Below are 22,983 nucleotides of genomic sequence, written 5' to 3'. Positions count from 1 at the left end.
TTTCCAAAAATATAGCACACTTGATACTTTGTTATAATCCCCTTCGAAATACAGAATTTTTAAAAGTTCGCCACTTTTAACTAGTAGGCTTTGGACCCCTTATTGATGATATGCCCTTAATGGAACTGGAAAACATATTTTTCCAGCAAGACGACGCACCGCCTCTGAACGCTGAAGTTATCAGCAAATATTTGCAGCAAATTTCAAGAATAATTGAATAATTAACCAAGATCCCAGCCGTTGACCGTCGAGGCCGCCTGACTTAGTGCCATGGATCTAATCTTATGGATATATTTGCGGAAGAAGAAAGGTTTGGTTTTTATTTACTCTATATCTCGAAGAGGAATCGAGCAAAATATCAAGTGTGTTATATTTTTGGAAAGGTAATTTTAAATCCTTTTCAATAAATTAAAAATATACAGGGAGTCCCATATAAAAAATCAAATTTTCTGTTGATAATTCTTAAATTATTAATTTTAAAAAAATTATACTTAAACCATTAAATTCTACGAAAAAATTTGCTTTGGAAATGTTTTCATAAAAACATAAAATTTTCCATAGCAAAAAAGTTACAGCGATTTGTTAAAAATGCATATTTTTGAAAAACACCCCGTAACTCCGAAACGGTAACAGATATCGATATGCGGTTTTCACCATCCCGTTTTTGACAAAAATTGATCTCCGGACACCGATATTAGTTTTTGTCTATCTCCTATAGAAAAGGGTGTTTCCATTTAAAAACGTCGAATTTGACCCACCCTGTACAAAATTCATAAGTCACACAAAACATACAAAATCAGTTTGTAAATATTTTTTCTATATAAGTTTCTAAGGTTCATATAGAATGGGAGTCCTAACGAAATGTTTATCCAGATTTATCCACTTTACAGAAAACTAATTTTAAATAAACATGAAATAATAAAAAATAAAAATAACAAACTGTCAATAAAGGGGTTTTGTGATGGTTGGTTGCCTTTTATTCTTTTTATTCATTGAAATTAGTGACACTATAAAATATCTAAGGACTTTACTCGAAGCAATCAAATTTTTGGACCAATACCAATATAGTTTAAAATTTTCAAGTATAGAACAAGCTATCTACGGGAACGCTGGAAGAAAGTTATACCAATTGTATATTATTATTATATTATATTAATACTTAAGAAGTATGCTTGTATTTTGTCATTCTTCTAGCTTTTCATTTCGTGAAAACGAAGCATTATAAAAACTCCAAAAAAATATATAAAAGAAATAAATATAACAAAGTATGTCGTTAATAGTGGGAAATTGTGTAATTTTTATTTTTAGTAAAATGAACGGATCAAGATTGTTTTTGTTGGGTGTTTTTTTATTTCGATGGATGAAAACGTTTTTACTCCTAAAATTAGAGAAAAAATTTAAATTACATGATGCAAAATTTTTCGATGCAAAAAAATATGATGGTAAATAAGGTTTTTTATAGATTATATTTTAAAAATTTTAGAGAAATACTCGACTTTTAATAAAGTACTTGCATATTTTGATAAAGATTTTTTCATTTTTTAAATTCCACATCGTTTATCAATGTAATGCAAGTCATTTATTCAACAGTCGGTAATATATAAAAACTATATCAAATGAAAACTTACTGTCCAGTGATCATATTATACCGTAGGATATTTTTAGAGCGACTTTTTGGCTCTATTTTCTCTCTAGATTTACAAATAAATGATGACGAGCCACGTAAGAGGGCCACACGATCAATACGAACATAGAAGAGATAGACTAAAATGGTGTAACTTGTACATGCTTGAACCAATCTGTATATACCTTCGTATTACCGAGTTGTAAATGTCCAATTTAAGAAAATCGAAAGTGGCTTAGTTTTGTAACGACATATATCGTTTCATTGTAAATTTTTGATCTATATTCAATATATTATATATATACATATATGAAAGCATCACAGATACGTTGTTTTAGTTATCATTGACCATTCCAAATTCCTTTCTTAACATTTCATTAACATAAATCAGCATTAATTTACAAAGAAAGGAAATTTGTCGAATCCTATAGTCTAATTTTACAGAGAAAAGAACCAACTTCACAAATTTTAAATTTCCCTCGCATATAAACCTGGAGTGGGAGGGCGCTGTTTCCAGAATTTTTATTGGGCGTGAATTCTAAATGTTCATTGGTAGTTTCTTTTCGAGATTTGTCATAGATTAGTTTTAATTTCGGAACGCACCCTATATTATTTATGTCAGATTTTTTTTTTGACATGACATTTAGTATTGAGGTTAGATTTTCACAAAACTTCCCGAAAACAATAATATAAACAAGAGCTTTTAGGATTATAAATTCAATGGAAACATCAGAAGAAGAGGTATAGAAATATTTCTTATAAAAAGCATTCCAAAATATCCAATTTGTTTATTTACAGCCGAGTGTGGAAACTCTGAAAGAATTAGGTAATAAAGCAGTGAAAGAAAACAAGTTCCAGGAGGCGATCTTGCACTATACTCACGCAATCAAATTAGAGGGTGAAAATTACACGTTGTACAGCAACAGATCTCTAGCTTTCTTAAAAATAAAGCAGTATTATTTCGCTATCGACGATGCTCGAGAAACAATCAACTTAAACCCTGCATGGCCTAAAGGATATTTCCGTAAAGGTACTTAGTTTCTTTCAGTACCAAGAAGATGAAATTTAATACAGACCTTTTTTAGGAGAAGTAGAGTTTGCTACTGGACATTACAATGATGCTTATGAATCGTATAAAGCTGCACTTAAACTAAAGCCCGATGATATAATTATTCTGGAAGCTTTGAATCGGGCTGCGAAAGAACTGATAAGACAAACAGAAAATGAAAGGAAAGTACCATGGGTTGGTGCAGGAGTTGGGATTGTGATAGGAGTTACCATATTTATAGCTGATTGTTTATTAACAATGAAACCAACAGTGGGTGTTTTGAATTAAGTTTTTTCACATTTCAACAAATATTTTTTGCAGCATCCTATACTTATGGCAGTTGTAACAATCATGATATCGTTAATAGGGTATGGAATAGCTAAATCTTATAGAGGATATGTCAAGAATCAAAGAGCAGGTTTATTAGAACCACCTCCTGATCTAAGTAAATTTTTTTCTCGCTACAAATTATGTTATTATAGTATTTCTTTTCACTTTTTGAGCATAAAAAATACTTTTTTTATTCTAGATAAGGAAGAGGAAGAAGAAAAATCTATTCCCGAAGAAAAGGAAGTTAAAAGAACCCCAAGATATTCCAGATCTCAGGCTAGATTGAGATATAAAAAAGGAAAATTATAGATTATAAATGTGTTAGTACAAATTTAGATTTCAGCAAGTCATTCCTATTTTACATTTTTCTTTTTTGAACTTTTTTTGTTCTGGGAGTATTTGTACATGGATAGAAAAATATACCTTTAATATTTTAGTAGCTAAGTCCAAATGCTGAACAATTATGTTATCAATTGCATGTTATTAGTATTAACAAACAACCTTGTTTGTATTTAATTGTACAAAAAAATACTTTCTCTCAATAGTAGGTAATTAAATTAGATTTTTTTAACTTTGTATGCTGTGTTTAGGTGGTGCAATAAGTGATATTGTGAGAGTGATATACAAATAAATAAAATGTTAAATGATAAAAACACTTTATTATATATATTTTTTTAATTTGGACTATTTTCCTATTATATACTAATTTAAAGTGAAAAATTATCGATTTTGCAGTCCATAATTCAAATTGTTTGCAGTAGTTAAAAAATTGTAAATATACAGGGTGGCCAATTAGTGCGAAGTCCAATATCGTCGTTGTTGACGAAGGTATGAAAAAAAGCTTTGTGCATATCCTAAAAATATTTTGTTTTATACAGGGTGTCCCAAAAAAAGGAATAATAAGTTGTAAAGTTTTTTTTAAATTGTAGCCTCCTTTTTTTCGAGCATATAAAATACTGTTATAACACATTATTTTTATTTGAAGCACTATGCAGTGTTGCCATGTTATTTCTTATTTACTGAAAATTTGGTTAAAAACAGTATATCCGAAAAGTGGTTACACACAGTGAATTTAACTTTATTTATACTCAGCTAAATTTTCTTAAACGCTAAAGATTTTTTAAATGTAACACCCTGTATATTATTTTCTTTTCAGATGCAGAACGAACATTTTTGGTATTTAAAGTGTTTTGAATTAACGATTTCGTAGATATTCGCGGTATTATAATTGGCTCTTTCAGTTGTAAAATATAAGGTGGCTTTGATAAAAAATTACTGCTGAAAGAGCCATGAACCATATGTAATATACCGCGAATAGTTGCCAAACTGTTAAAAATTTAGGAACACTTTAAATACAAAAAAATGTTCGTTTTTTAATTCTGCATATTAAAGAAAAATAATATACAGTGTGTTGCATTTAAAAAAAAATAGCATAATAAATACTGCAATGTTGGCCACTCCATATAATATACCCTGTATAATATGCGAGTTTTCTTTCGTGGATTATTTATTCTGTCATTTTTGGCATTGTGGAAAATATAGGTAACTATATATACCGTATGATTGAATAAAAACGGCGTCAGCGATGGCTATGATATGAAGATCGCTGTCATTTTATATGTAAAATTATATGGGGAATGTCATCGATGTTCAATTCCAAGCCAAATGGACGCCGTTTTTTTTCGATCATACGGTATTAATAAAGTTAAATTCACTCCAGATTTTTACCACTTTTCGAATATACTGTTTTTAGTCAAACTTTTAGTAAATAAGAAATAATAGCATGCATGGCAACGTCGCAGATTTGTTTTATTCAAGTGTTCAATTATACAGTGCGTCCAACGAGACAGGACAAATTTCTACAGATAACATCCAAAAATGACAGTAAATGCAGTTTACCTATGAATTAAAATGACAGACTCTGGACTGTCACTCGTCATAGATCCTCCCGTTAGACAGACTATAGCAAATCGATATAATTTTATTTTAAACTAATATAATCATCCACTAATTGCACTACAGGTCTAAAATGAGTTATCTTAATTAAAAATAGAAAGTTAATTAAAAGTGATATTAATTAGTGTAATACCCCTAGTGCGCCGCCGCTGACGGTACATTTTGTAAAGTTAAACGATATGAAATTTAACGTGCACATGAATAAATACGCTTGTAAGATGAGTTCGGTATATTCCCCGAGCACGTTGCGCAGCGTTTTCGAAAGGTTTTTCTTAAAAAAAGGAATGAACGGTTCCCCGTCGCACGCCGCCAACGAAAAACGGCAACGATCGGACATCTCCGAGTAGTGCTGGGCGAAAATTGAAAAATATCGATCTTCAGTCGAATAGAACTGTGAAGGTGCGTTTATACGAGACAAGTTAATGTTATTTTTTTAGATAACAAAACGAGATTTGGTATGTTAGTATATGACATAAAATGACATATCAATTTTTATTCAAGGAGTCTTGGAAAAATAAATTTGATTGTCTAATGTTTTTATTGTTTTGTCCTGGCCGATTAAAAGATGCCCAAATCGTATTTTTAATCATATCTCAATTTTTTCAAATGGAACGAGGGTGGCTCATTAGCATATTTGGGAAAAGCATTTTTTTACAAATAATTTGATACCACACACCTGGTATTGCGAGTCAAATTTTCTTTACGAACCGTAAGTTATAATTTCAAATAAACCATATGTGAAAATGTCAAAAGTTGACATATGATATGTCATTCTATGTCATCTCCTATAGAATAAAATAACAAAATACCAAGGTTACCATTAAAAAATCAAAAGTTGTAGTCATTTCCGGTGAAACAGGAAGTGACCAACAACAATATTGAATACGTCAATCAATCCTAATTTATGTCATATACTAACATACCAAATCTCGATATTTTATCTGTAAAAATAAAAAGTTTTAGGGGTGAGCCATTTTTGAGACGGACCCGGTATAAAGTTTTTTTAAATATCGTTTTCTAAATAGCAAACAAAAGCTGTTTTCAACATTACTACTAATTCATAAATTTAATTAAAAATTCTCAAAACATAATACGCATATTTTAAACACAATGTATTAAGAAAATAGTCTGGTTACATATTAGTTTACATTTTCCTCACAAAATTTTATAGTTATCCTTCTGAAATATTTAATGTGATAATGATAATGATTGAAAATCTATTATTAACGCAGCCGAGTTTTCAAGACTGTTTACTTTCGATATTAACATCGATATTTCCCATCACTACTCCTAGCGAACCAATCGGTTCGTTCCGTAAAGTCGACGTACATATATATCAACGCGCGCTTGATTTTCACAAACATTTTCCAAAGGACGGGACGATGCATACCCTCCCGTACCTCTCTGCGTTAAACGTCTCCTAGCGGCCGTTAATACACGCCCTACGACATGGAACCGAAGCCAGTAGGGGCTCCCAGACTTTTTCTAACTACCCCCGTGGAAAATAAAGACGATACGGAAGAGGTAAATGGGTTTAATTCGTATTTTAACGATGATATGGTGCCGCGTCCGCCATTGTGGAACTCGCCCTGTCAACTGTTTGTGTTGCCATCTGTCAAAATTGAGTGAATGGCGCACAATTTAAAAATATTCATCTAATATTTTGTTCTCGATTTCAGAAACTGCTGCGAAGTTACCAGTTCCTCCAAGGTGTCAGGGGTGATCTAAGCGATAAGGATGCTCACGAGGCCCTCAACAAAGCTCTGCTCAAAGAGAAAGGCTACGAAGAGATCTCCTTTGGATTATTAGTTTCGATATTAACAGAGCCCCACAACGCTGCTAGAAGTTATCGGGACTTGACCCTAATTACCAGGGATGGTTTCGGACACGTGGTAACAAATTTATCCCAATTAGTGTTAGAGAAATACCTTAGGTTTACGGATATAGTGAAACAGCAGTTAATATGGATGCTTCGCGAGATGATAAAGAACAATGTAAGCAGTGTAGACAATTTGTGTTGGATCTTACTAAGGCACGCGGCTGGAGGCGACGTAAGCCCCAGGAACTTGAACCTGGTGGAATCGTTGCTAGATCTATTTGTGGAATATCGCACTTGGTTGGAAAAGTTTCCAATTCTTATCGCGTCTGTGGTTTATACGTATTTAAGGTTAATTGAGGACCATCAGGCACCTTATTTAAGCAACCTGAGACAAAAGGAAGTGACTTTTTTAATCAGTATTATGCGAGAACATTTTCATGATTGTTTGGTGATAGGCAGAGACTTAGTTAGGCTATTACAGAATGTTGCTAGGATACCTGAGTTTGAACAGTTATGGAAAGATATTCTTTTGGCTCCTAAAACCCTAAGCCCAACCTTTACAGGTAAGATTCTTTATATATTTTTTATTGATATACTAAACTAAGTTCTATTAATTGCTTGTTGAATACAATTAGACCTTACGGTCTTATAACTTTACATTTGACATGTATTGTTTTTATTATCAGTAAGTACTTAAATAATTCTTCTATTTAATGAGTAATAAGTAAACTCAATCAATTTATTACACCTCAATAATCCTACTAGTCATTAATACATATTAAAACTTTTTAAATATTGCATAAGACCAGAACCAGTCCCTGGTAATTGTTTTAAATATAAATATCAAATTTTTAATGTCAATATACAAGAAAATTATTTAATCCTGGAGAATGTCAAGTTCTAATTAATTTAGAAGTGATTTATAATGTCAGACAAATTTAGCTGATTGTTTTGTATGATTTGAATTGAAAGTTATATAATTTGTTTATAAAATTATAAGCTTAGATCTCAAAACATATTGTATAAATTATATTTAAACACCTTCTATATATTCAACAAGTTAAAGTATCATATATTTTTCTTAAATTTGGGGTAATATCTTCAATCTTCAATGCCTTTTAGAATTTTTTTATATGTTATTATACAATTTACAGTTTCAATACTATCCTATATTATTTGTATTTATACATTTACCTACATTCTTTAAATTTACATTTCTATTCTTGCTCAATACTTCTAATAAAGAAAAAAACATTAGAATATGGCAATTTACTTTGTTTATTTTTTTTTAATATCATGTGGTCACTAATTTCTTAAGAGGGTATTTTAAGGGCAGTTTAGATATGCAACCAGGCATGTTGTTTTGATAACTAATAAAGTCTGTCCTGTAAGAGGTTTCTTGCCAGTGACAGCTGTTGTCTATCATTTTATTTCACAGATAAATTGCATTTTTTGTCATATAGATGTGCTCTATCTATTGAGAGGTTTTTTGACAGTGACAGTTATTGTCTGTTATTTTAGTTCATAGGTAAATTGCATTTTCTGTCATTTTTTGACTGCCTTCTCTTGAAATCTTTCCTGACTTTTGTTTTATTTAATGAAAGTACAATAATATCAATAACATACAGACAATTTACGCTCTATGACTTGTCTGCCATGATTTGAATTTTGAATTTATTCTAAAGATCTATGTGTCTTTTTTAGGTGTTCTGCAACTGCTCCAGAACAGGACATCGCGAAGATTTCTGCAGTCACGTCTGACGCCCGAAATGGAACGAAAGTTGGTCTTTCTAACGTCCCAGGTGCGGTTTGGAAACCACAAGCGGTACCAAGATTGGTTCCAAAGACAGTACCTGGCTACCCCCCAGTCTCAATCTTTACGTTGTGATATTATCCGGTATGCTACTTATAATTATTAAAAAACTACAATTATAGTGTAAAAATATATTTGACACACTCTGTATATCTTTGAAAATGTTTTTATAGTGATGCTTTAAAGTTTTACAAATGATTGGAGTGAAAATTAAAAATAGTAACGTGACTTATACCCTTCTGAGTATATTTTCATATTTATTTTATGCAAAGTATATAAATCTGGATAGGCATTGTCAGGAGTTCAATTACAAAGAGATTATCGCGAATCTTACAGTGAAACTTCAATAATTATTGCTTGTGCTATTGTGAACCTGTATAATTTGTTGCAAGTAGTAAACAATAAATTAAATATTTTATGTAGAATTAACTAATTAAATATGTTTTTAATCTTATATTTTCACGTTTGTTTACTAATTAAGTTAAAAAATAGTATATACTAATTTTATGTATTTTACTTAGTTGTTTCATTTAGCGTATCTGGTATTATTGTAAATAATTATATTACCTTTCTATTACTATGTCTGTTTTTTTCTAGATTTATAGTAGGCGTAATCCACCCGACAAACGAACTACTCTGTTCCGACATCATACCGCGCTGGGCCGTTATAGGTTGGCTCCTCACCACCTGTACTAGCAGCGTTGCCGTATCTAACGCCAAACTGGCCCTGTTCTACGATTGGCTGTTTACGACATCGGCAAAGACAACATCATGAACATCGAACCGGCCATTCTGGTTATGCATCACTCGATGAGGTCGCATCCCGCGGTCACGGCCACCTTGTTGGACTTTTTGTGCCGGATTATCGCGAATTTCTATCCTCCTCTGACGGACAAGGTTCGGAGCGGTATATTCAGCTCGCTGAGACAGATCTTGGATAAAAGGGTACTGCCTAGTTTGCTGCCTTTGTTCGACAACTCGAAATTGGACAGGGAGTTGAGGAATATGGTTAAGGAAACTTTTAAGGTTAGTTTTACTGATAGAATCATATATTGTAATCGCAAAACATTTTTCGATGCACGTCATCAGTCATATTGACATTGACACTATATATTTGACAGTACCTATATGATTGACACTACATTGACAAGCCTATAAACCTGACTAAATATAATTTTGGCAAAAATGTTTAAATTTGTTTTATAATTTAAGATACCGAGCAGCTCTTCCTTTTGCTTTAAACCCAATTTTATTATCGCTATGTTGGTCACATTGCGCCGTTTTCAGCAAGGTTGTCGTTTATTATTTGACAATCATCCTAATGTCAGTCATGATTTTGTATAATATCATGTTGTTGTTGACTCTTTGTGAATAATTCTCGTTTTTTGCCTATTTTCATAGTATTTTTTGGAAAATTGTACTTTTAAGCTCAAACAGTTCTTTTATGAACTAAATTTTCGAGTTTTTGTATTGCATTTCTTGAAATTGTGTGTTGAAAATATGCAGAAGCATTTAACCAGTCGAGAGCTTGAAGCTTCCTGATAAACTATTTTGAATGAGAACGTTACAATAAAGGCCCCTTATTACCCTTGACTGCAGTCAGAGAAGTAAGTTTGATTGATAAGCACATTACATTACTTTCAAAGTTATTTCTACGTTTTGTGCATTAAGATTCATCTCATAAATCCATCACAATCTGGCAGCGCTGTCGCCATCGCTTGTCACTCACACTTGATCACGTGCATAGGAAATTGTTTTGCGTTTACCATATATTATTTTTTATTGGTAATGGCATTATTTCAACCTTTTATTTTAGATGTTCATCATATCTATTCGTTTCTTTTTTTTGTTTAAATATGTCAAAGATTAAATTTAAATTTATAAGTAAAGGCGGGAATAGTCAGTTTAATTTTTAAACTTACCCTGTCTTTTTGCAGGAATTTTGTATAGAACCGGCTAATGTACAGACTTCAACGTCGCGGGATGATTTCGGGGGTCCCCAGAAGTTTGAAGAGGAACCCGTTAACATATCTTTGAACAATCACTTACTGGATGGAGAACCTGCTTTCAGCGATGACGAGGATGAACCCGGGTTGCAGATAACCAGTCTGGAAGATGATACTGACGACGATGACATTCCTTTATCTAAAGTATGTATTTTAGAGAGATAATCGTATAACGATAATTTTTAAAAGGGCACGTTAGTTGTTATTGTGCTCTTTTAAAATTTCGTTTGTTTTATGTATGTATCTTAATCATATTTAATAAATATGATGTTGATCATATTTATTTTTGCATATTATTATGTTTTATTTTTTTTTGCTGATGAATTTTAAATAATTTCTGAAGATAGGGAGTGTCGGCGGATTAAAATTTTCGTTCAAAACATCTAATTTTAGGCTTAAGCTTGATTTTCACGCATCCGTTATCTGACGATACGATTATACGATATTAATTTTATTGGTTGAATTTAAAGACTTTGATTGGTTAGAAAATTACTTACCTTCACTACTGCGCATCACAAATTTGCCGTGTATTTCAGGAACTAAGGAGGCTAGGACGAACATATGTATGGCATATTTAGTTTCATAAAAAAGTAGCAATGTAATGTGAAAATCGCATCATTGTATATCTACTCATAAACGATAAATCCCATAAAAAAATGGCATACCCTGTACAGATGTGATGCGCAGTAGTGAACGGCAGTAGTCTACCGGCAGCCAGACGGCACGCACTGCGGTTAGGAGAGCATAACAAAAGATATATTAAAGAACCAGCTTTTGTACTATAATATTTTTATTAGGGTTAGATTATATTTGTCAAAACGTCCGTTATCGTACGATCTTTCTCCGTTGACGGGCTGGATTAAAAAAATTATGGATGAAAAGTGGCGCGAAAACGCTATGACCAATCAGTACGCCGTCAGATCATCATATCAACGGATAACGGACCCATGAAAATCAAGCTTTAACAAGAGCATGGATATTTTTCAGTCTAAAAAATGAGTATCTTGTTACCCTTAATAAAAAGTCAATGTCACAACGTCTAATCACAGATATTTAATAAAAAAATGTAAGATAAAATTTTCGACAGCAAAAACTTGAAGGTCATAACTAATAGATGAGATAGATATTTGTTTAAAACTATTTATCTACGTCAGTGAGTTAAGAAGCTCTTAACTCACGTATTTTGAGTGAATTAAGAGCTTCTTAACTCACGCATTTTCATTACCGCACTCCTTGTAGATGACTACCAAAGAGAAAAAAGTATTTTATAAAACATTTATTTTTCATTAAATACCTACTAAATACAAATAACCTGTTCTATTGATAATAACTACAGAAACATGAAAACTTATTTATTATAAATGTTAATGATACAGTGTGAACAATCTTTCAAGTAAATGCCTGATGAAGCATATATATTCATTTTAATAGATATCATAGTACGTATAATTGAATAGAAAACCCAAAGAGACGAAGGTTTATAAGTAGCAGATAAATTGGAAAAATATGTTATGAGTACCTTTTCATAGTTGTGTACTTTTTTTTTTCGGTGCACCATTTTTCATACTTAGGTATGTATATTCATAGTTCTGTTTCGATCTTGCTGAAAGCAATCCAGAAATGGCTCTGAATGCCTCTTCTTCAATGTCAGAGGGAATACTTTCCGAATCGCTGATTTTTTAAACATTGATTAGACATTGCCATGCATGGTATTATTTGACGTTTTGTAACCATCTTAATGATGCTGTTAACTTACTTGTATCGTAAATATCTATTAAGTTACTGTGTTTTGTTTATAAATAAAATAAAAACGTTATTTTTTCCAATCCCGATCCAAACAACAGCTAAACTCTCTCAATTTTTTCTAGGTACGGTTAAAAGAGAAATCGGACAAGTCCGACGACAGCATGATGGACGGTCCCCTGGGCGACGTGCTGTCCAAACTCCAGGACGAAGACGACCTGAAACGTCGCTGCGACCTCGCCCAGGAAATGGTGACCGAACTGATTGACCTCGACGTCGACAACCAATCGGACGAGGACTCGTTCTCCTCCGCCGCCCGCATCTTCTCCAACTGCATCCGCAACGACCTCAAAGCGGACCACGTCTTCCCCGACGTCCCCTCTCAAGAACACCTCACCGAGAGCGTGAACAGCCCCCTCTTCACTTTGCTTAAAACTATTTACAGTTATACGAACTCCAAAGACGACCAGGCGAACAAGGCTTTGTTGATTCGGTTTCTGTCCGAGATGCACCCGCACTTACCGCCTTTAGGATACTTTATCCTGTACTTTCTCAAAGTGCAGATCAGGACGGAGAACAAAAAGGACGACAACACGAAAGCGAGCGCGCTGAAGATCGCCCTCTATAAGGAGTTTTGCAGCGGAATCGAGAAGAAGCTCGATCAGTGCTTGTACGACGATTTGAACGCGTGTCACGTGACTGATACGAAGCTGATGATGTGGCTGGTGCCGGACCTGTACAGGGACTTCAAGCAGCAGATGGTGAACAATGCGCAAGCGCTCAGGGTGATTATATCGGCGGTGGACGCGAGGCAACTTCAGACGCTGGTGGCTAAGGTGAGTGATATATTTTAAGGAAGATTATGCTTTTCCTCCATTGATATTAATAATAAGCAATTTTATTTTTACTATACTAATTATTATATTTTATATTACTACTCAAAATATTTACGTTGTATTCCGTTGCTTACCCCATAAAAAAATTAACAAAACCTTATATTGAAGCATATTATACCGTATGATCGAGAAAAAATGGCGTCAGCGATGGCTATGGAATGAAGATCGCTGTCATTTTATATGTAAATTTATATGGGAAACGTCATCGATGTTCATTTCCCAGCCAACTGGACGCTGTATCATACGGTATTTAAAATAAAATATATTTTTTTATATACAGGGTGGTCCGAACTGTATTCCGGAAACTTCGACTGCATATTCTGCAGATAAAAATAAATAAAAAGTTTGTATAAATAAAAATGAAATTTGTACACTCTGTATTTCCGAAACTAAGCATTTTCGGACATACATTTATACGATTTTTTTTACTTATTTTTATCTGCAGAATATGCTGCCGAAATTTCCGGAATACAGTTCAGACCACCCTGTAGATATAAAACATGGTTTACATCATTAAAATTATAATTTACTATCTCAACATTATAATTTTATGATATACCTGCCCATTACCTGGTACTTATCTGACAATAACATGTTTCAAACAGGTTCTACAAGGCCATCTCGTTATGTTCAAAGCGGAAAACTTGCACGGACTGCTCAAGGCCACCCTGTCGTGGGAGTCCATCGAACAGCTGTTCTTCTGGCAGCTGATCAACGCCCACGACTTCACCATCGACACCGTGCTACCGCTAGTCACCGAGCTGGATTGTGAACAACACCCGGAAGCCTTGACAGCTGTCATGCTGATGTTGAAGCAGGAGAAACCGAACGCCGACTACATCAAATGCCTGTTCTCCAGGGACATTTGCGAGAACGGGGATTTGTTCATATTTACCGTTATTAAATATTGGTGCGACGAGTATATTGACAAAGTTGCCGAACTGATCTCTTCTTTGTTGAGTACGCGGTATCCTTCTACCTCTCCCAACAAACGGAAACGGACAGCAGGTTAGTTAATAATTGAGGGTTTATTGTTTGTTCGGCTATCGTTCAAGGTTATGTCATTATAAAGGCGGGCATAGGTTAGTTCTGGATCGAGATTTCCATATCTAAGAAGAGTATAGTAATCGCAAAACAATTTCCGTTGCACGTGATCAACTCTCAGTGACAAGCGATAGCAACAGCGCTGCCAGATTGTGATGAATTTATGAGATAAATTTTAATTTAAAATTGACAAACAACATATTTATTATATCATTTTTTAAAGAGTTTTACGTTTTATTTTTAATTTAATAACTAATGTTTTAGTGATTAATTGATTTATTTCTTTTATAGCCTATTTTACTTATTACACATTGGCAAAAACTACTCCATTATGAAGATTATTATAAGTGTTATTATGGTTGTGATTTATTGATGTACATCTTACAACGCCATAAGTGGTAATAAAAAGTAGGAGGGTGCTATTAATGCACAAACTAATAATCACAGAATTTAATAAAAACTAACTGTGAACTGTGGTATAATGTGTTTATCAATCAAACTTACTTCTCTGACTGCAGTCAAGGATGATAAAGGACCTTTATTGTCACATTCTCGTTCAAAATAGTTACAAAAACTCGAAAATTTAGTTCTTAAAAGAACTGTTTGTGCTTAAAAGTGCAATTTTTAAAAAAAGATTATGAAAATATGCAAAAAACGCGAATTATAGTATGTCCAACGACACAATCCTTGGCAGTGATAGATGTGTCTGTCATTTTAATTTCAAAGTAGTTTTTTTTTATTTTACAAAGAAATAAGTTGGTACAATTGGAACATATAATTAATATATTTAAATTTTGAGTGACAAGTGATTACTTCAAAATATTGTGAAAAAAATGTAAAAAAATGAAAAAAATCTAATCTTGGTTAATTAACTTTAATCTTAATTTTTTTCTGCAGCACTAAAATGTATTATTTACCTATCGTGTGATCTTATTGTGTACAGATACTCTAGTTTTTGGTACCATATACGAGATAGTATACAACTTTATTTGTGGCTAATGCAACTCTCTGGCAAACTGTGTTTCTGGCGGTTTCTGGGCACCGAATATTAACTGTAAACTATGGTCTGGGTCAACACTTAATTTTCCCTCGAGTTTTCCTCCACTTAATTTAAAAAAAAACACGTAACACAAGTAACAACACAGTCCAAAATGCAAAATGCAAAATATTTACCTGTCATTTCTATTTCACATAATTTGACACAAAGTTATAACTTATAATTTGGCAAGAGTTTGACAACTCTCACATAAACTACGTTCATACGCATCGGAGTCCGTTTGTCGTTCATCGTTGCGTCAAACCAATAATATTGAAATATGATCTGTCGTTTTTGAAATAAACCAATAAAACTGGTTAAAAACAACAAAAGACGACGCATGACCTATTTATTTATAAACCCATCCACAGTTAACTTAAAATATATTAGAAACTTTTTTTAGTGAAATAAATAGATTGGTATGGAAGTCATCTGCTTTTTCTTCTGTCATCGTCTGTCGAAATCTTACCTGAGAAAAAAAAACTGAGTATACTCACAAAGATTCAGCAACAACACGATATTATACAAAATAATGACTGACACTAGGATAATTGTCAATAATAAAGAACAACATTGCTGAACACGGCGCAATGTGACCAACATAACGATAATAAAATTCGGTTTAAACTAATTTTTGCAGCTTTAATCTAAACAAAATATCTGTTACAATCATTTGCTCTATAAAATAAGCTCGGTATCTTAAATTATACAAAAAAATTAAACATTTTTGCCATAATTTGATTTAGTCAGGTTTATAGGCTTTAGTGACAGTTTCGATAAGATTGATGACGTGCCTCGGAAAATGTTTTGCGATTACCGTAGTATATGTGACAAATCTTAACTGCTGGTATGGCACTAGTAGTTCATTTGTCCGATTTTAAAAAACTGTACTATTTTTTCTGTTGTCTAGGGAATAAAGTGCTTAGTACGACTGTCCCGAGTGCTGACCAAGTTCTGGGCCATCTAGAAAAACTTAGGATAATTTGTGAAAAACACGATTGCATGGCTATCTACACTTTAGATTCCATGCAAAGAGCCCTAAATGTTGCCCAGAACAATAGGTAAGTTTTATTTATATCCATATCGTTATTACAAATCTTAATATGTCTTTTGTTTTATAAATTTTACGTTGGTTATAGCACAGATTAAGTATACTATATGTATACAGATAAAAATCTTATCCCTTATCCCCTATTTCCCAAATTGTTTTTTATGACGATGTGCAAACGAGTAAAATTTCCTGTGCGCTAAAATAAACTCGCGTAAAATAACAATAAACAGCGTAATAGAGAGATATCGCTAAACCGAATAGCGTGCATGGACGTTAATCAGGCCAGGTGTTATTTCCTTTACATGAGGTGGTATTAACTTTGTTCATTTATAGTTATCGGATCGGAAAGAATTCTGTTCGCGTCGCGTCCGCTATTTAAACTTAACCCAACTTTCAATTTAAAACTTTGAAATTGTTTTGTTTACTAGGTATTTTAAAACTAAGGGGCTAAGGTGCTTATTTCCAGTGCTTTATTGTTCAACGTCTGCCAGTGGGTTTAGAGCAACAAGCAACACATTCTCTTAGAAGGGCTAAGTCGTCATCTGCTGTAAACCTAAGCCTCTTTATAGGTTCTTTAATATTGGAAGAGGTGGAATCCACATATTTTGGGCCATATTTATTTAATTACAACTAATCCCAGCTACTTAAATATCAAATTACCTAATAAAACTAAAGTAATAATTCAAAACAATTCAAACATAACCCAAAATAAAAGATCTCGCCGGCCGGCCCCGGATGTCAAATACCCGCACATGTCCATTTAAGCAATTTTTAAACGTTATTTAGAAATAGCGCTTGGTGTAATTGATCCGCAAATTACGTCAGGCGGTAACGTTATTAGCGGGCGTTTCGTTAAAAATTGACTCGCGCATATCGTAACCATGATAAGGTACGCGTAAATACTGCATGACGCTATTCGGTTTTGCGATATCTCTCTAATGACTGTGCCGGTCAGGCGCTGTCCACAATTTTAGAGGCCATAAGTAGGCGTGCTATGTGCGCAAACTAGTAACCTAACTAGTGCCCGATTCCGAAAATTCGAACCACGAGAAACAATAAAGAAAAAACAAGGATTATAATCTGCTTTACAAATATCTTCTATTCTTTTGCAGTAATGACAGTCAACGGAAGCAATTTAGCGAGTTGTTCGCGTTGATGGAAGAGGAGGAGGAAATCAGTAGTTCGACTAAGAGCAGGCTGCAAGGCAGAGGAAGGAAGCCGGCCGCCGCCCCCGCCAAACCAGCCCCCGCAACGGCAAACACCAAGAGGCAGATGGCCAGAGACTTAACTGACAGCTCGGAGGAAAGTAGTGAAGTAAGTTAGACTTATAATATATATAGTATAGGGTCCCCGGTGGATCCTTCCGCTAGATCATATTATATACTTACGTGGAGAAGTAAATCATTGTGGAAACTGTCGCAAACATATCAGCGACTTCCATTTATCTTCTTTTTTTGTTGCACACGCGGTGCTTCTACTCTATCTATCCTTGTCGAGGACCTATCGTCCGCACGCCAAATTTGGACATTCATTTTAAAAATTGAATTTGTAAAATACTTATATTTGAACAATAAATTGAATGTTTACTGTCACAAAAATTAAAATAATATTCTTGAAACAACTGAATACTTTACTTGCATATGAGAAGATAATTCGGGGATTAATATTTATTTTTTTTTTGAATCTTTATATTGGAACTTTCACACACTAAACACTTTCTAGTCATTTTTACGAGTAGTTAGAAAGTTCAACGAAAAAAAAAATAGAAATATAATTGCACAAACTTAAAATTAATTTCTCACTGAACACACTTGCATCCTTGGCTATATAAAAGCGGTCGATAAAACAGTGATTAATACAATTTTTAAATTAAAAAACGCAAGAAACAAGCGTCGTTACACAATGGAAATAAGATTATGACATATGATTATGACAATATGATGTCAATGAAAAGTTGGTTTCCATAACAATGTATAATTTGTACTTTATAAACCGTATAAAATTGTGATTATTTTGGAAATACGTGCAACTTTTAATGCGCATGCGCAAAGTAATGTCCTCGAGAAAGGCAAACCTATTGAACGTTTCATAAGTGCAATAAAGAAGGTTTGAAAATGGCATGTCGTAATGTTGGAGACATATTTTTTAATGCTAAACTTATGGCGTTGATTTATCCACGTAAGTATATACATATGATCTAGGGTTCCTCCACTTGCAGCCACAAGTGTCTGTTGTGGCCCAGTTATACAAAATTCACGTATTTCAGGAAGAAGAAATAGTGAAACCGAAACAGGCCAAGAAACGGAAAAAAGTTTTGTCGGAAAGCGATTGACGGACGTCGGCGTTCAATCCGAGGGGCCCTCGCAAGGGGGCCCTGGCGCTAGCGGCTCATATCAATGGAAACAATACGCTTAGCCGGGAGGAGTGAGTATAGAGAGGGGGGCGGCTGACCAATTGGTCGGACGGATATCGGAACGGCCCACACAGACATACACTGCCCTAAATCAATCGCCCTGCGCCCGACGACGAGGCCTTTCGGTAACTACATCATGTAAATTAGCATGGATACCCGTGTCACAGCCTATACATTAGACAGCGAGTCGATTTTCGATCATTTAGACTGGATTATGAAGGGTGGAGGTAAGGAGAATCATCTCTTATGGGACTTTGTTTGAAAAAGTGGTCACTAAATGCAACACATGGTGGCGCTAATAAGCAATAAGGGATCGAACTGGACTTAGCGGTTATAAATAAGTTAGTCAAAAATCTTATCTCTATATCTGTCTCTTTTTAATTATTTCCTGTTCTAAGAACTTCGGTGCTTCTTTAAAATGTAGAACTTTTTCTACAGCAACGCTATCTTAATGGAAACATTCAGTTTTACAACAAAACTAGCTTTAACAAAACTGTAGTTTCAGCAAAACTGTAGTTTTAAGAAGACTGTAGCTTTAAGAAAACTGTAGTTTTTAACAAAACTAGTTTTAATAAACTGTAGTTTGTTTGCAGTTTTGTTAAAACTAGTTTTCTTAAAACTACAGTTTTATTAAAACTACAGTTTTGTTAAGCGCTATCTTAATTGTTCCCTCTTTGATGACTACTTTTCAATACACGAAGATTCCTTACCTCTATCCTCCATAAATTAAAAACCGACGTAGTACAGGGTGTACTGTAAAGGTTTCAACAAAAGTGTATTTTTTTTATTAATGAGTTATTGACAAAATGTTTATTGCTTAATTTTATCAGTTTGACCAAAAACAAGAACAAATAAATCGTTTTGACTGTCATTGTTGCAAATTACAAAAGTATATCTTTAGTTAAACAAAAAGTAGGGTGAAGTAAAAAAGTATCGGTAAAACTTGTTCAGAAATATACAGGGAATTTCAAAAGTATCAGTTTTTTGATTACTTTTCGAAAAGTCTAAATAATAAACAAGTTTTCTTTCGTGAGAATGACATAAAATGTATAGGGACTTTCAAAAAATAATAATTTGTTTTAATATTTTTTGTAGTCTATCTAAAAAAAATAATTTATTCACTAAAATTGCACAGAACAAAGGAATCCAACAAGAATAATTCCTACCAAAATAATTTTTTACTGTTCTTAAAATGTATCTTAAAAATAATAAGTTAATCTTTCTGTGTTGGCTTATAAACATCAGCTTTGTTATGTTTTAAACGTTTTGTTTAAAAACAATTGTTTTAAACTCTTTTAAACTATACTTTTATTAAACTTTTTTAAACTGTTTAAAACACTGGTTTAAAGATGTTTGGTGTGTAGGTATCTTTTTTAATAAAAATATAAGAAAAACACTCTTTCACTATTTAGTACAAAAACAACTTTAATACAAAAGGAATAAAACTGTAGTTACTTCAATGTAATAAAAAAAATTCAACTCAATAAAAAAAAGTACTTAACTCAAGATATTTTGCATAACTTTTTCTCAACAACTCAATAATAAAAATATAACCATTCGTTTGGCGGCTGACTTTTTGGTACGCCCTGTATAAACGTGTCCGTGTTAATTTACATGATATAGAATTGAGCCCGTGGTTGTAGAGGCGACTTCCCGCCAGACTTTTGGCTCCTGGTCTGTACATAATTGTTAATAATTGTTAAGTTGTCGGTCCTGTTGTAGTATGCGCCGTGTCGATGAAGTTGTTTCCAGTAGCGTCTCGTTCGATTTTATTGTTTTTTTAATAAAGATTTTTTTTTGTTGTACGTTGACTAAAGAAAATTAATCATTAGGGAAGTCTATTTTTTGTTCAATATTTTTGTTCCTCTTTTATAAATATATTTTTTAGATAGCACATACACAATCCATTTCTAATTAAACTCAAGAATAAGAATCATATTAAATAAAAAAAATACTTTTTAATGTTGGTTTTACATTTTTATGATTTTCCAAGATTTAATACAAAGCAAAAGTCATATGAAACGCATCCTGAAAACCATATTCTTTGACAAATAATATATTTTGTTTTTAACTCAAACATTACCTATGTTTATTCTAATTTTGTTAGAAGTTATATTTAGTTTGTACTTTTTATTGTTGAAACGAAAGATGTTGATAAAAAGACGCGCGAGAAGTTTTACTGGCAATAATTTCGTCGACACCCTGTATATAAATATTTTTTATATATTACGTTCTATCGTGAAGTTTCCCTGAACAGTGTAAAAATAAATAGAAATTTTGTTAATAAAGGAGTATTGTAAATAAAGATCCAATTGTAAATATATTTATAAAGAGAAGCCTTAATACGATTCTAGGTCCTTTAGACAAGTCAAATAAATATTGTTTTTTTTTCGCGAGCTTTTTCTTCAATTCCTGTACCTAAATTTTATCGCACGAAAGTCTACACTGAAGTTGTTTTCGTATCAAATACAACTTACAGCTATCTTACAACTTGGCGAATAAAAAGAAAGTGACTTGGAGCTCAATCTGTCGAATACGGAGCGTGGTCTAGCAGTTTTATCTGTAACTCGTATATTTTCGCCATGTGTACAGCACAGGTGTGAAATGGCAGATGTCTTGGCGAAACAAAATATCTTTTTGGAAATACAATCGATTGGATCTCTTTGGAATAATTTTCGCCTTAGCAGTTCACTATGTGTCTAATTCGCTTTAAAATTGATCTATTTTGTCTAAACAGCACCAACATATCGTAGAAATTTAAAAAGTAATCTTGAATCCAGTTAGACATACACGTTTTACCTTGTCTTACCGGTTCAGTTAAAACGTATCAGTGAAACCTTTGTATAGGCCTTTGAACTGCAGACGGAAGACCATCTAGAGAACTGACGGAATCATTCAGTTTTACAACATAACCATAGTTTTGACAAAACTATAGTTTTTAACGAAACTGTAGTTTTGTTAAAACTACAGTTTTGTTAGGTAGTCCTGTAGTTTTAACAAAGTACTGTAGGTAGTGCTGTTAAAACTTATTAAGAAAACAAGTTTTAACAAAACTAGTTTCAACAAAACTGTAGTTTTAATATAACTGTAGTTTTAACAAAACTGTGGCTTTAACGTTAGGTAGTACTGTAATTTTAACATACCTAACTGTTGTTTCAGCAAAACTGTAATTTTAACGAGACTATAGTTTTGTTAAAGCTAGTTTTGTTAAACACTTTAATTTCTTAAAACTACAGTTCTCTTATAACTACAGTTTTGCTGAAACAACAGTTTTCTTAAAACTGCAGCTTTGCTAAAACTACTGTTATGTTAAAAGTACAGTTTTGTTAAAACTAGAGTCGCCTTAAAACTACTTTGGTTAAAACTACAACTTTGTTAAAACTATAGTTTCAACCAAACCACAAACAAAACTGTAGTTTTTTTCAAAACTGTAGTTTTCACAAACTAGTTTTAACATAACTGTAGTTTTGACAAACTGTACTTTTAACAAACCTGTAGTTTTAGCAAAACTGTAGTTTTAAGAAAACTGTAGTTTAGCAAAACTGTAGTTTTATCAAAACTGTAGTGGTATAAAAACTGTAGTTTTAAGAAAACAAGTTTTAACAAAACTGTAGTTTTAACATAACTGTAGTTTTAACAACACTGTAGCTTTAACATAACTTTATTTTTAACAAAACTACAATTTTGTTAATTTTAACAACCGTAAAAAACTGTAGTTTTAGCAAAACTGTAATTTTACAGTTTTGCTAAAACTACAGTTTTGCTGAAACAACAGTTATGTTAAAACTAAAGTACTACGTAACAAAACTGTAGTCAAAACTGTAGTTTTTAACGAAACTGTAGTTTGGTTAGAACTACAGTTTTGTTTGGTAATTTGTTAAAATTAGTTTTGTTAGAAATACAGTTATGTTAAAGCTACAGTTTTGTTAAAACTACAGTTATGTTAAAATTACATTTCTGTTAAAACTACAATTTTGTTAAAACTTGTTTTCTTAAAACTACAGTCCTCTTAAAACTACAGTTTTGCTAAAACTATAGTTTTGTTAAAACTACAGTTAGGTTAAAACTAGTTACAACAGTTATGTAGTTTTAAAACTACAGTTATGTAGTTTTAAGAAAACTGTAGTTTCAAAAAACTGCAGTTTTAAGAAAACTAGTTTTAACAAAACTGTAGTTTCCGTCTTATCTGGAAGGTAAACGTTTT

General features: G+C 32.8%; 2 protein-coding genes across 2 annotated transcripts; both read left to right on the top strand.

The window, feature by feature from the left end:
• Positions 1-2,244: 2,244 nt before the first annotated feature.
• Positions 2,245-3,655, top strand: LOC115882647 (serine/threonine-protein phosphatase 5-like). The gene is made up of 5 exons (XM_030900836.1): positions 2,245-2,365; positions 2,423-2,654; positions 2,710-2,942; positions 2,994-3,117; positions 3,202-3,655. The coding sequence occupies exons 1-5, from the start codon at positions 2,345-2,347 to the stop codon at positions 3,309-3,311; spliced, it is 720 nt and encodes a 239-aa protein (XP_030756696.1). The 5' UTR covers positions 2,245-2,344; the 3' UTR covers positions 3,312-3,655.
• Positions 3,656-6,136: 2,481 nt separating this feature from the next.
• LOC115882646 (integrator complex subunit 3 homolog) lies at positions 6,137-21,170 on the top strand. Its single transcript, XM_030900835.1, is given in 11 exon segments — positions 6,137-6,482; positions 6,638-7,340; positions 8,482-8,674; positions 9,188-9,336; positions 9,339-9,616; positions 10,528-10,740; positions 12,465-13,175; positions 13,841-14,243; positions 16,226-16,376; positions 17,479-17,680; positions 18,633-21,170. Coding segments are annotated over 11 exon segments (3,144 nt in total). The 5' UTR covers positions 6,137-6,407; the 3' UTR covers positions 18,699-21,170.
• Positions 21,171-22,983: the final 1,813 nt, after the last annotated feature.

This window comes from Sitophilus oryzae, unplaced genomic scaffold (assembly GCF_002938485.1).
Source record: "Sitophilus oryzae breed Bouriz unplaced genomic scaffold, Soryzae_2.0 scaffold_179_pilon_pilon, whole genome shotgun sequence".
Taxonomy (NCBI): Eukaryota; Metazoa; Arthropoda; class Insecta; order Coleoptera; family Curculionidae; genus Sitophilus; species Sitophilus oryzae.
Note: the sequence above shows the minus strand (reverse complement) of the source record. Positions and strands in the feature narration are given on the sequence as shown.

What these genes read in the sequence shown, in the direction of transcription:
- LOC115882647 (XM_030900836.1), top strand. Translation starts at nt 2,345, where the DNA reads ATGGAAACATCAGAAGAAGAG. An exon ending in TAAAGGATATTTCCGTAAAG is followed by an intron (nt 2,655 to 2,709) that starts GTACTTAGTTTC and finishes GACCTTTTTTAG; the next exon opens with GAGAAGTAGAGTTTGCTACT. An exon ending in AGAACCACCTCCTGATCTAA is followed by an intron (nt 3,118 to 3,201) that starts GTAAATTTTTTT and finishes TTTTTATTCTAG; the next exon opens with ATAAGGAAGAGGAAGAAGAA.